This window comes from Rattus norvegicus, chromosome 8 (assembly GCF_021556685.1).
Source record: "Rattus norvegicus strain SHRSP/BbbUtx chromosome 8, alternate assembly SHRSP_T2T, whole genome shotgun sequence".
NCBI classification, from domain to species: Eukaryota; Metazoa; Chordata; class Mammalia; order Rodentia; family Muridae; genus Rattus; species Rattus norvegicus.
This window is the reverse complement of record NC_141541.1, coordinates 107,931,044-107,945,863: the sequence shown is the minus strand read 5'-3', so window position 1 is coordinate 107,945,863 and position 14,820 is coordinate 107,931,044. Positions and strand designations below refer to the sequence as shown.

The window sequence follows — 14,820 nt, the reverse complement described above, 5'->3', positions numbered from 1 at the left end:
CTGTGGACACTAACCACTCAAGCACCCTTGGGAGTGTCCAAACATAGGTGTTCCAAGAAACACGAATGAGGGGGCAGTGCAGACAATAAGGACACATCGACACCAAGGACACATGAACACCATGGATGTCAGGGACGGGACCACAGGAAGGAGGCCAAGTCCTGGAACGTCTGCTCCCTCCTGAAGCCTTCTGGTTGGAGATAGCAGTATGGTTTATTCCTTAAAATGTGAGCCCGCTATGGTCTCAGATTGCCCATCACCTGGCTAGAACATAAAAGACTCAACTTGTCTCTGCCCATGCCTTTGTGAAAACAGGCAGCACACGCGGGTCATTCAGGTTACAAAGTCACCAGGTACTCTACAAGAATCGTTTTCTGGTAAGTTTCTTTCGTGGAGATGTATTTGATCCATTTCAACCACAACTGGCATAAATAAATTCTGTTTCTAAGAAATTCCAAACATACATTCTACCAAGGTTTTACAGTGTTGTAAGAATAACATTTTTTAGCATCTTCTTTTTAAATTAAATTTACTTATTTATGTGAATCTGCTGTCTTCAGACACACCAGAAGGCGGCTTTGGATCCCATTAGATAGTTGTGAGCCACCATGTGATTGCTGGGAATTGAACTCAGGACCTCTGGAAGAGCAGTCAGCGCTCTCAACCACTGAGCCTTCTCTCCAGCTCCCCTTTGCATCTTTCTACTTACATTCTTTATTTTGAAATACTGTCTCTCTACATAGCCCTGGCTGACCTGGAACACTTGGCAGGTTCACCTCAGAAGTCTGCCTGCCTGTTACCCTGAGGATTAGGATTAAGGGTCTGGCCCACCAAGCACAGCCTGTGTTTACATACTATCTTGGGTAAACTAGAGCATTATTTGTTTGTTTTTTAGAATTAACATTTATTAATTCTAGTGCTTGTCTTATTTTTTCTGCTTTGTTTTCAGGGGAGTTTAATACTCTAAATTACCTCAGGCACGCAAGTGTTCTTTTCCTTGTCAAAAAAGACTTTTCTCGGGAAAAATACAATCTGAATTTGTGGTACTCATTAGAGTGGGGAAAATTCAGTTTCAAATACCTGTGTAAATAAGAATATAGATTTTTAAAGTGAAAAAATGAAAGGAAATAAAAGGCTCAAAGCCACCAAGCTTTATGAAGTCAAATGCTGACAAGATGGATGCTAGCCACTTTAGGACTTCCCTAAACTAGTGCCTGGATCTGAACTACCGCAGGATGGTGAGAGCAGACCCCATGATTCCTCTTCCAAAGTCCAGGGCAATCTCCCCAGGCAGCCCAGGTACAACTCCAGACAAGAGGTGCTCCACATGGATCTCTGAAAATACTTCACTGCCACTGATCTATCATGCAGTAGGACGGACAGCATTTATACATCCTTGTTAGATTTAATTAGCACTGAATAATTATATCTTAACATAATATTATTTAATATTTAATTGCATAATGCCAAGATAACCTAAATATAGGTACCAAAGCAATATATAAAAATTCAGCTAAAATGTAATATACAAGAACCAGCAGAATAATTTCAGCAATTAAATAGCATTTAATGTATCAAAACATTTATGAAATCTTCATAGTCCCATCTTAGAGAACGGAGTTTCTCAAAATTCATGTGTAGTAAATGCTGAAAACTATGGAAGTAAATGTCTTAAAAATGGTCATCAATCAAATTTCATATGAAATTTTAATAAGTATATATCTGAATCATATAAACATACACCTAAATACAGAGCATATAACCAAAATTCCATCATTTCATTATTACAAAGTCCAGTCATTAAATCAGAAATTCTGTGCTAAAAATCGGGTCTTGAAATCATACACCTGTATTTACCACATCAAGTCCTCTGTCCTACTCATCGTTGGCATCCTCGTCATCCACTGCAGCGTAGATGGCCTGGTTCCTCCTCTTTATCCTCTTCCTTTGTTCAGGTTCGTGTTCATTACTAAGCCTCTTCACTGAAAACTCAACCAAGTCTTTTTCATCCCCACACTCTACAGTTTCACCAGATTTCCCCTCCTCACTAGCTGGAGAACGGGAGGCATCATCAGAAGACACAAACATGGAACTTGGTAAGTTCCTGATGTCAGAAAAGCTTGTGGAGAGGTCAGAAGCTTGATCAGAAGAAGGTTCCACAGAAGGCGTGTTCATGTCACTATGGGTACTTACAGCTTCCTCCTCTTCCTCTTCCTCATCCAACATTATTTCATCTGGATTAATGGAGGACAGGGCAGACGTGTCTGTGTTGTATTCACTCCGGTCCTCCTCAGAGTCATCAGTCCCCAGATCACCCTGCTGTACATATTCACCACACAGATGATGCTCTTCCTTGGCCTTCTGAATCATGACGTTAATGTCTGTGATGCCAAGCTGGGCACAGAATTTAGTAGTCTGCGGACTGATCCTGTGCACCAGCTGCACTTGTGTCTGTGGCTTACTAGGATCATAACAAGCAGCTGTCATGCTGAAGTTACAGGGGATTCTGGGGTCATGGTTCAATTTCTCCATTACGTCTTTCATGGCTTCTTCGGTTGCACTATAATCCCACCTGTAACGACGACAGCAATAGGTTTGTACACAGAGAAATTCTGTCTCTAAAAACCAAACCAAACCAAACAAAAATTCTACATAAGCAGAAATGGCTCAGCAGTTAAGAACACAGACTACTTTCCCAGATGATTGGGATTCAATTCCCAGCATCTACATGTCAGCTCGTAGCCATTTGTAGTTCCAGTTCCAGGGTTCTGACTCCCAATTCTGGCCTCCACTGGTGCCAGGCATATGTGTGGTTCACAGACATTCATGCAGGGAAAACACCCATATGCATAAAATAAAAATTAAAAAAAAGTCCACATGGTAAAATTATAATTAACTTAACAAAGAGTTTTTAGAAAAAACCATAATAGTCAGTCAACCATGGGTACAAAGTTAGGGTCTCGTGGCCAGTGCGCAATGGAGCCAGGGGATATAAATCCCTAAATTAGGCCCAGGTCAGAGTCCAGAGGACTCGCTACAGCTCAATGTGTCAGGTCATCAAGCAGGCACTTGCTAGAAGGCTTGCCAGATGCACAGAACCCAACAGCATTGTCACCTTGCTCCCTCCTCCTTTCTGCCAACAAGCAAACTGCACAGGAACCAGAACACAGCACAGAGACAAAAGTGCACATGCAATGCAGAAGGCAAGCTCTCAGGGGAGCAGAACTACCTTGTATGCAGACCATTGTTTTCAGGCATATTCCATAGGCCCCCAGTCACATTCATCAGGTCATCAGTGGCCCTGAGGACAGCAAGCCATTCAACGTCGTACTCTAAGTACTCAGGAGCACTGGGGTCATGTTCTATCTCTAACACCTATAGGATGAAATCAGAAATTTTAGGTAATTCATTTATGTTTAACAGTCTAATAATTTTAAATCAATTTAATTTTAAAATGTTAACCTAAGCAACATCAAAGAATTCTCAGAAAACATAAATTATAAATAGCACAAATAAAGTTGGAAGTAAAAACTATTTCTTTAAAATCACTGGAAGAATAAAAATTTATAAAATGACTCATTTTCTTCTTACCTGAAGAAAGTCTCTGTGTGGCAAGCACTTGTCCAAGGCTAAAAACTTGGTTTCCTTGCCTGCTTGTTCTTTATCTGTGGCCTGCATGATAGAAACCACGATTTAAGTGTTAAAGCATCATGAGTAATTCATACATTGAATAGAAGAGAAATAACATTTCTTATACATACTTCCAATTCTATGTTAAAAGAATGGCTACCAAGTAAGTAAATAAATAAATAAGAAAGCAGAGAGAAAGGGGGCAGTCTACACCCACTTGGGCAAAGCATTAACCACAGTTAGCTGCCATTTCTTCCAAAATTCAAAACACTGATGACGATGATGTCCACACAGACAGGCAGGGTTTTTCTGTGTAGCCCTGGCTGTCCTAGAGCTCACTATGAAGACTGATGATGATGATGATGATGATGATGATGATGATGATGATGTCACACATGGACATGCATTACATGAGTGATTCACACAAATAAAACCTGTACTTTATGATTCTGTGTGCATGAATGACCCAGAAGAAACACAACTCAAATCAGCGGCTCTCCACAGCTAAGACTACAGAGAGGGCTACAAATAGGCACAAAAGACTCTGGGGCCTGACAGACACTGAGCCAGGCGCTGGCACAGACCTTCAATTCCAACACTCCTGAGGGAGAGCCAGGGGATCTCTGTGAGTCAGAGCACAGCCTCTTCAGAGAGAGCTCTGGGACAGCCAGGGCTACACAGAAAAACCCTGCCTCAAAAACAAAAACCAAAAAAACAATAACAACAACAAAACAAAACAAGAAGACTGGACTGTGGTATTCATATTCATACAACTGTAGACATTTACTTAAAACTACTAATGTATATATTTAAGAAGTATTAATCTTAATAAGTAAATTATACACCAATAAAAATTTTTTTTCAAAAGTGAATCAGCAAAAGGAGACAGGGAGATAGCCCAAGTATGAAGGTCACAATGCACAGGACAAAAGTGATGACTGAAAACAGGAAAGGACAAGCAGAGAAAAGGCAAGGAGGCACAGGACAGCGAGCATGCCACCCCTGCAGATCAAGGATCAGTCCTGTAACGGTGAGTGACATGTCACTAACATGAGGCACAGATATGGGAGGATGGGGTGGGTGGAAGGGTTAACAGACACTGGCAAGTAGAGCCCATGATAAAAAGGACTGAGGCGATTGGTGACAGAGATGATGTTCCTGATGATGACAACAGGAGATGGAGCTGAGGAGAGCAGCAATAAAAGCTCCAAGAAAAGCTCAGAAGCTGACCAGACGTGGTGGCTCAAGTCTCTAATCCCAGCACTCAGAAGGCAAAGGCAGCCAGTTAGGGTTCAAGGCCAGCCTGGTCTACACAGTGAGACCCCCACCGTCTTATTAAAAAACAAAATTCGGAAATGCCACAAGCCCTTAAGAAGTAAAACCAGGAGCTGGAGAGATGGCTCACTGGTTAAGAGCACTGACTGATCTAGATGTCCTGAGTTCAATTCCCAGCAACCACATGGTGGCTCCCAACCATCTGTAATGGGATCTGAAGCCCCTTTCCAGTGTGTCTGGAGACAGGGACAGTGCACTTACATAAAACAAATAAATAAATCTCTTAAAAAAAAAAAAAACAAGTAAAACCAAGCAGGCAGATGTGGAGAAAGGGCACTGTCTACAGGCGTGCTTGGACATCATCAAGCAAGCATGATTACTGAGAGGCCGCAGATGAGGTGAAGGCCTAACCTCTGCTCTTTCGTAGGACCACACAGCACAAGGGGCTTTGGGAGTATCTTTGTGTAAAAAAATCTCTCAGGCATGTTGACAAAGTAGGAAAGAAGTTTGGGAAGAATCAGACATCATTCCTCTCTAGAAAGTGCTCCCTCATGTATTAAAGGTGCTGAGAAATTCTTTGGAAGACGTCAAGAGATTTCCAACTGTTAACCCTGCATTTTCTAAATGGTTTCCCAAAAATCCTCAGGTTGTTAACCTGTATTTTCCGCTCTCACTAAATCCTTATTTCTCTGTTTCTAATCTCCCTAGAGCTGCTTCATTCTCTGTGTGCTTTGCCTTGGTTAGAACGTCTTGCTTTGCTAAACAGCACCACGTCTCTGACCTGCCATCACTGTGATCCACACGAACACGCAGATTAATCTTTCTAGAACCACCACCTGGTTCCATCAGTCTCCAGCTTTCCCATCACCTTCTAGGGTTTTAAACCAAAATTCCTTCCTGCTGAAGTATTCTATAGGGAAACCATCTAGACAATACAGGATTAGCAGCTGGAGATTTCTGCTTCTGGATAGGTTCTCAGAGGTCTAACGACCCAATGGGTACTGTCTTTGTGGCTGTGCCATGCAGTGATTCCCAAACCTACTGGACCAAACCCTTCTCAGCACTGCACATATAATGCTCCAAACACAGCTGGACTGGAAACATCCCAAAGCCCTCCCCCTTCTAAGTTTATTTATGGATTTTTAAAAATGTAGGAATGATGGATGGGCTGGAGAGATGACTCAGCAGTTAAGAACACTGACTGCTCTTCCAGAGGTCCTGAGTTCAAATCCCAGCAACCACATGGTGGCTCAACCATCTGTAATGGGATCTGATGCCTTCTTCTGGGACATCTGAAGACAGCTACAGGGTACTCATATAAATAAAATAAATATAAAAAAAATGTAGGAGTGCTCTGTCTGCATATAAAACTACACACCAGAAGAGGGCATCAAATTCTTTACACATGGCCCTGAGCCACCATGTGACCTCTGAAAGAGCAGCCAGTGTTTTTAACTGCTGAGCCACCTCTCCAGCCCTCTAAGGCCCTTTCTAATGTGGACTCACTCTAGAAGGAAACAAGTGCCAAGCTCTGCCCAGAAGCAGTTCAGGTTCTCTTCCAGCTTTATCTGTCTCTACAGCTCAGGGACAGGAGCTAGTACCCCAGGGGCACTGTGCTCTGGAACCTTTAAGTCGTCACACATGTTGGTCCCTTTATTAAAACACTCAGAGACTCTATTTACTCCTGGCACTTTAGATTCAGCTCAGCCATGAGGTTCTTTGGAAACTTTCCCTCTCCAAAACTAGACCAACCCCAGCTTACCACAGTCTAAACTAAGTACTCTCAAGTACCTCAGCCCTTTTCTCCCACTCACCCTGCTTTTAATTGCCTGCTCATTCCTCCCCACACTGAGTACAGGGAGCGACTCCTAAGAGGTGAACTGCGTTTCTTTCTCTGGTTTTACCACTGTGCCCACGGTGCCTGTCATGGATGTCCAGTAGGCATTTATTAAGGCTAAGAGGTGTTCTCTGTCCTACCTGATGCTGCATCAAGGCCGCAAACTTCACGTGTAGGTGTGCCGAGAACCAGTATGCGGGCTTTAGGTGCTCTAGCAGCTCCGAGGCAGCGGGACTTCCTAGTGTGCTATTTTCCACCTCTTGGCGGAAAAAAGATTTGGTCTTAAGAAGTTGCTTCTTATTTCCATAATGATATATATTTCTTGGCCAATCATGAGATAAGAATATATGTACAGGCTGCTTTAACTTTAAGAACAGAAAAACAGAGAGAAGATTCTTAGAAAGAGGGTAACCAAAACCAACTCCCTCCCCAACCTCGCACTTCTCTTGTTGACTGATGCTCTTGCTTTCAGTGCTAATTCATCCTAAGGACACTTTCAGGAAATAATAAAAATACTAAGCTCCTCATTCGCCTAGACAAGGAGAAGCACTTTCTGTGCCTCAGAAATGATCTATTTTCTGCAGCAAAGTCAGGGCAGCAAAGACACTTTTATTAGTCTGCCAATCAGTTGAGGCCTCCACACCAGATTCCTAAAATGTATAATAGCCATAGTTCCTTTTCCCTGGTAAAGTAATTATAATCTTGAAGATCTAGAGAAAATAAATTTAATAAGATTTCCAACATAATTAACACAGCAAATCCAAAGACATAACAGGAAAAAACTGGGAGATGGGCGTGTAGCTGAGTGGCAGAGTGCTTGTATCACCAGCCTTGGTGTGGACTCCTAGACCGTCATCTTTCTCCCTAAGGTATTCACACAGTGCCAACTGAACTCTCCCTTTGCTACATAAATGAATATCTAAAGCTGCTTGTAGGGAAAACACAAAATGTGCTCCTCACTTTCGTAAGCACCATCACGTAATGTGGAACAAGTACCTGGGGAACTGAATTGGAACAGTAACCGCGTAAGACAATACATAATGGGGCTCAAGGACAGCAGTCACTGAGTGGAGGATAGTGAGAATTCAAGGGTGATGGCTCCGACTAGAGGAATGCTGGCTGGAAAGTAGTATCCAGTTGGGTCTTAAGGGATCAAAGGTATCCAAAAGAACAGTGCAAACAGACCATAGGAAAGTGCACCCCAGGCACTGCAGCTCTGGGACTTGCAGGGTTTGAGGGCTGAGACGGGCTCTACTATAAACTATCAGGGAGGTCCTGGCAGGTTCCCTGTCTGGCTACATCTTGACTTGGCATTCTTGGTGGGCTTTTTTTTTTTTAATTTTTATTGTTTTTTAGTTTTATGTGCATTGGTGTTTTATATCTGTGTCAGATCCTTGGAACTGGAGTTACAGGCAGTAGTTGTGAGCTGCCACTGAGGTGCTGGGAATTAAACCCATGTCCTCTGGAAGAGCAGCCAGTGATCTTAACCACTAAGCCATTCTTAACCAGGGAAAGCAGAGCGAGAGTTACCTCACTGAGCCTGCATGAGATTGTATAAAATACCATGTGTCAAACTGATCAGCTGTGTCAGCCCTGCAGTGGGTTCTCAAAACAAGTTTCACCTATTCATCAGTTAAGTCAATATTTTGATACCATTTTCATAATTTATCATAGCCTATATTATCTTTCCCATTAATTGTTTTATATTTAATACTATTATTTAGTTATTTTTATCTAATACTAAAATTTAGTGATACTCGCTGTCTTTTTCTCCTGATATTAGGTTCTACTTTGTAGCCCAAGCTGACCTCAAACTCCTAATCTTCTTGCCTCAGCCTGCTGAGTGATGAGAGTAGAGGTGTGCACCATCACATTTGGCTAACATATTTACTTAAAAATATCACTTTATGGTCTAGAGAGATGGCTCAGCGGTTAAGAATATCGATTGCTCTTCCAGAGGTCCTGAGTTCAATCCCCAGCAACCACATGGAGTCTCACAACTATCTGTAATGAGATCCAATGCCTTCTTCTGGTGTGTCTGAAGACAGCAACAGTGTACTCACATAAATGAAATAAATAAACCTTTTAAAAAATGTCATTTCATTTCAGCATATAGCTAAGTATAATATATGCAACCACAAATTAAATTACAACTGCTTGTTACAATGAAGTTTTAACCATTAAATATTAAAATCTGTTCAACTGTGAACCTCCTAAAAACTATCCAAACTGAATTTTAGAAACACTAAAGTAGTAGTCTCAAATATTGCAAGCCATTATAATCAAGCACATTTTACAAATTTAAGTTTACAAAGTTAAACTTATTTCAAGTCACTGTCATATACTTTTCACATACCTGTTTTAATTTGTAGACCTCTATATTTCTCACATGATATATACTCCTTATGGTAGACGAATTATAAGGGGGACACTCAAAATGACCTTAAATTGAAGAGAAATAAATTTTATTACCATTGTCTTTCCAAAAGTGGTTCCAAATTTACATTTACATGGACCAGTAACAAAGAGCCCATCTTTGGAGTCCATGCCAACAGTTTAGCACCACGGAGAGCAGAGGAGATAGGATAGGAAGTAGACTTTCAATTAACAGTTACACCAATCTAAGTTCTAGTTGTCAATTTAGCTCACGGAATTTGTGTAATCTATACGAATGTAAGCCACATCTCTAACCAAAAACCACTCAGATGCGGTGGAATGAAAGCGAAATACACTATCGACAGACGAGCTGACTACAGATGACAAGTAATGACCTGGATTTCAAAACCGTGCGAAAGCAGAAGTCAGCTGCGAAAGGTGCAAGCAACGAGACCCATTTGTACAAAGTGTGAAGCACACTGTGGGATACACTGGGTCTGTGCATTCAGTAGTGACAGGAAATAATCAAGTGACTGATAAACACCAAACTGGAAACGGTAGTTCCTTGGCTACGAGGGGGGAAGAAGAGGACTAGACAGTCAAGTCAATGAACTTCCACTACACCTTTACTGTTGTATTTCTTATAAATCAAAATTAAAATAGCAAATCCTGAAAAAATACTGATAAAACTAGATCATGGACACATTGAAATGCTATCTAGCATCTACATTTTCCTGCCCATAAAATACTTGTAGTAAAAAATTAAGAATAATATCATTTACAGAAGAAATCTGATGAATAAATCAAACTATAAGTTTTGGTTATTTCACTAGAGGGCATGTATGACGGTTGCATATGCTTGGCCCAGGGAGTGGCACTATTAGAAGGTGTGGCCTTGTTGGAGGAAGTGTGTCACTATGGAGACCCTCTTCCGAGCTGCCTGGGGATGCTCAGTCTGTTCCTGGCTTCCTTTGGGTGAAGATGTAGAACTCAGCTCCTCCTGCACTGTGCATGCCTGGATGCTGTGATGCTGCCATGCTCCCACTTTGATGATAATGGACTGAACCTCTGAACGTGTAAGCCAGCCCCAATTAAATGTTGTCCTTTATAAAACTTATAAAGGTCGGTTTGGGGATTTAGCTTAGTGGTAGAGCTCTTGCCTAGCAAGCTCAAGGCCCTGGGTTCGATACCCAGCTCAAAAAAAAAAAAAAAAAAAAAAAAACTTATAAAGGTCATGGTGTCTGTTCACAGCAATAAGATCCTAACTAAGACAGCATGCAAGTTCTAAAATATAAAACTAATTCTTAATACCTTTTCGATAGTCATGAGATTTAAATATGCCAGAGATGCCACCAATCCTTACTCCTCGGTATTTGACAACACCAGCCAAACCTGAAAAATTATGCAATTTAGTAAAATGATATAGGCAAAAGGAAATCTATTAAGAGACTAAGCCTTCTAGAAGCTTGGAATTCTATGCAGTCCTTAAACCATTTCAAAGTATTTGCCATAATAAGGCCACTCTTCATACCTTGTTATATACTGATGATCCAAGGTAGAGAAGGCCTAGAGCCAATCAGACAAGAAGCTAAGTGGATTCTAAAAGGATGAGCAAGCAGGATGTTAAAAGCAAATAGCACACTGTGGTATCCAAGAGCACATTGTGGTATCTAAGAACACACTGTGGTACCTAAGAACACACTGTGGTACCTAGCTGAACATGCAGTTAAGTGAGTGGAATTGGAGAGGAAGGAAAATGTCCTGTAATGGACTTACATAGTGGGAGTAAGTCAACAGGTGTAATGTCCAAAGAACCTGTGGTTTCTACATTTTCATTTTTGACTCAACTGACAATTCCACCTTTTCTTTTCATTTGTTTGAGACAGGTCTTATGATGTAGTTCTGGGTGACCTGGAACTCACTACATATACCTGGCTGGCCTCAAACTCCTAGAGATCAGCCTGCCTCTGCCTCCGGAGTGCTGGAATTAAAAACATGCCGTGCAGGGCCGAATTCATCTCCTCATGAATGCTGAAAGATGGCAAGTCAGTATTGACACAAACAAAATTCCCAAAGTTAAGATTTATCTCTAGAAAAACTTGAAAATTATTCTAGAAACAATCATTTAAGTAAAAAGATAAAAGGACTACAAACTTTAAATGATGAAAAATGTGGAAAATAAAAGGGACATTTCTAGTGGTAACATAATAAATCCAGACCACTAAATCTAGAGTGCAGGAAATGCTACAAGGCAAACAATCTCATTGCCTACAACAAATAAACTATACAGGAAAAAGAAAAAAAGAAAGAAAAGAAACAAAGAAAGGAAGGGAGAAAAGAGTCTAAGAGACAGAGTCCTGAACACCAGATATTTGGATGCTACCTGAGTAAGTCATTTGTCATCTGATAACTGAGACATGCGAAGAAATGAGTACACACAAGGCACCAGCTAAGGACTAACCCGCTTTAGTTAGGTATAAAATGGTATGAGAACCATGTGTGTCTAAGAAAACTAACACTCAATAGGCTTGTACTTAGGGGCTGGAGAGGTGGCTCAGAGGTTATGAGCACTGGATGCTTTTCTGGAGGTCCTGGGTTCAATTCCCAGCAACTACATGGTGGCTTACAACCATCTATAATGTAATTTGGTGCCCTCTTCTGACCTGCGGGTAGTCATGCAGTCAGAACACTGTATACATAATATACATACATACATACATGGGGGGGGCATGTACTTAAAAATACACAAATGAGGGCTGGAGAGATGGCTCAGCGGTTAAGAGCACCCGACTGCTCTTCCAGAGGTCATGAGTTCAATTCCCAGCAACCACATGGTGGCTCACAACCATCTGTAAAGAGATCCGATGCCCTCTTCTAGTGTATCTGAAGACAGCTACAGTGTACTTATATATAATAAATGAATAAATAAATCTTTAAAAAAAATACACAAATGAAATAATTCAGTGGTTACATCCCAGTCATCTCCCACAGGAAAAGTTTAAACAACGCTGGATATTTAAATATGAGAGTAGAACAGAGTGATAGTTGTTAAAATTAACAAGTAGAGAAATTAATTATACTGCTTGGTATTTTCATGTATGTTTAGCATTTTCCATTATAAAGTTTAATTCAATAAGAGAAAACAAAGAGACTACAAATAAAAAAAAAAACCTTGTCATCATATTAGGTATTATTTAAACCATTAGAAGAAAAATGGATGCATTTTCATGTCTGGCTATTTAATAATTAACTATTTTAACTCAATTCTCATGATTATTTAAGTTAACGGCATTCACCAACACAGGTCTTCTAGAAGCTACCCAACTGGTACGAAGTCTGTCAAGACAAAAAAGTGAACATAAACACATACCTAAATAGTAAATATTTGGCGCCACCCAGCCACCATAGGGTAACTCTTGCAAATGGTTTGAAGCTTCATGGTTTCCTCCAATGAAGATGGTGAGAACCGGGGCCTTTTTCTCTCCAGAGTAGTATCTACAACATAACGGTAAATTGTCAGGAACCAAACTAACCACAGCAGAAAAAGCAAGAGGGTCGGAAGGAAAAGACCGAGCTGAAAAAAAAAAAAAAAAAACGATCAAACGGTCTGCACTACCTTCCCATCCCTGCCCTTAAGAATGAATGTAATCTTGAGTTTCGAACCAGTATACGTTCGCTGAGATCGAGAACTTTGTGAAGTGCAAGCCTGGGCTTCTAGAACTTAGACTAGCACACAACAGGTCCAGTAAAAATCAGATCATTCTATCAACTAATCATAGTGTTGTAGCAATTCCAAAGAATCTAAAACTGTTGGCGTCACCGCGGTTCCTGGGAAGAAGAGACAGATGTGTACAGAGGACAGGGACATTTCCTAAGCGCCTGATCCAACAGACATTGCGATCAGCGGCAGGAGGACCTGGAACCTCACGCGAAGCCCGGCTGCGCGCCCCTCACCGGTAGAAGGTCTGCATGTGGCGGTATTTGGGCGGCACGGCCATGCAGCGCAGGTCGGCCTCATTGCGCACCGCCTGGAAGTCGCCACAGCACAGAAGGAGATCCACCGGTCCCGGGCCGCGCCGCTCCGCTAGCGCCAGAGTCTCGTAGATCTTGTCCAGCTCGCCGTGGCAGCAGCCGGCCACAGCCACCCGCATCGTGACGTTGGGCCACGGAACTCCAACGCAACGCCCTCGAGCACCTGCAGCCCGGGCAGAACAGCAGAGAAGAGCGGACAAGCCGCCCGCCCGTATCCCGCCAACATTAACAGAGCCGCGGAGAGTTTAGATTCCTTTATGTAACTTCCGGCTTCCAAGTCTCGCGAGAGACAGATTGGGACGAGCCGGGCCAACTCCGGGAAGAAACTTTAAACTTGGTTAATAAAGGCCTGGTCTGGAGACCTTGAGTGCTAGCAATCTGGTGGGTTTAATAGTTTAAAACTACAAAAAGAAATAAAATCTCCAAGAATAGCAATTTAATTTCGTAAAATCAAGGTAAGCAAGTGAGCAGGAGCGATTGCGCAATTCCCTAGAGCAAACCTTTCCCCAGCAAAGATAATCGCCTTAAAAATGAATTAGAAAGTAAAAAGGGTTTTTAATGATGGCATTACAATTTAAATGCACCTTTGAAACTTAGTGATTATTTTAAAATTATACACACACACACACACACTCACACACACACACACACACACACACACACACCGCGCCAGGAATTTCTAAAACTATTTTTGATTAAGGGGAATCGGTATTTTCCTACCAAATTGTTTGCCTAACTATAACGCAAGATGAATGAAAGCAGGGAAGTTATCTCGAAAACTTGTGGAGGGAAAAGGTGGTGACGAATCAAGAATGAATGGCAAAGAAGCAAACCAGTAAAGAAAAGAAAATCTAATCAAGGGGATACAGATGTAGTGCCAGGGACGTGTTAGCGATCCCACGCCCCCCCCCCCCAAAACACACACACACACACACACACACACACACACACACACACACACGCACACACACACTGGAGCATGATCTGATGCAACTCACATCAGGGTCTATTCGAGCTACCTGGGGCCCCTCAGCTCACCACAGACACAAAGTAAGATTTTTGGTGGTGAAAGGAACCCCGAAAGTGGTGTCAAGACTATAGAAAGCTATAAGTGGAGGGGTGTGTGTTTAAGCATCTAAGTGGATGGCCTTTAACATAATTGACTGCTGCTGGGAGTCATGGCATAAACTTAATTTCTGCTTCCCTCTGCCTTGGTGGTAACCTGGAGGTGCACATTTGTTGGAGTAGTAACCTGGAGACACGGGTCTTATTGAGGGGTAACTTGGAAACTAATGTTAGGCACCATCTGTTAGTTTATCTGAGTTCAAACTTAGGTCAGGTTCTCTAAAATGGAGTCTGAACTTAAAAGTTTTGGGCTCTCGGGGTTGGGGATTTAGCTCAGTGGTAGAGCGCTTGCCTATCAAGCGCAAGGCCCTGGGTTCGGTCCCCAGCTCCGAAAAAAAAGAAAAAAAAAGTTTTGGGCTCTCACAGAGAACTATACATTTAAACAACTGAAAAGATTTAATCAGGTAAAGACAATCTATGCGTTGGTGGCTCATACTTTAATCCTAGCATTCTGGAATTAAGCAAGCAGATCTCTGTGAGTTCATGGTCAGTATGCTCTACAAAGTGAATTAGGACAGCCATGGCTGATGCACAGAGAAACCTTG

At 41.8% G+C, this 14,820-nt stretch overlaps 1 protein-coding gene across 2 annotated transcripts; it reads right to left on the bottom strand.

The window, feature by feature from the left end:
* Nucleotides 1-1,688: 1,688 nt before the first annotated feature.
* On the bottom strand, nucleotides 1,689-13,372 carry Dbr1 (debranching RNA lariats 1). 2 transcript variants are annotated; one of them, NM_001109437.2, is given in 8 exon segments: nucleotides 1,689-2,572; nucleotides 3,230-3,375; nucleotides 3,592-3,672; nucleotides 6,883-7,107; nucleotides 9,099-9,184; nucleotides 10,430-10,510; nucleotides 12,489-12,613; nucleotides 13,073-13,372. In NM_001109437.2, coding segments are annotated over 8 exon segments (1,638 nt in total). In that variant the 5' UTR covers nucleotides 13,270-13,372; the 3' UTR covers nucleotides 1,689-1,875.
* Nucleotides 13,373-14,820: the final 1,448 nt, after the last annotated feature.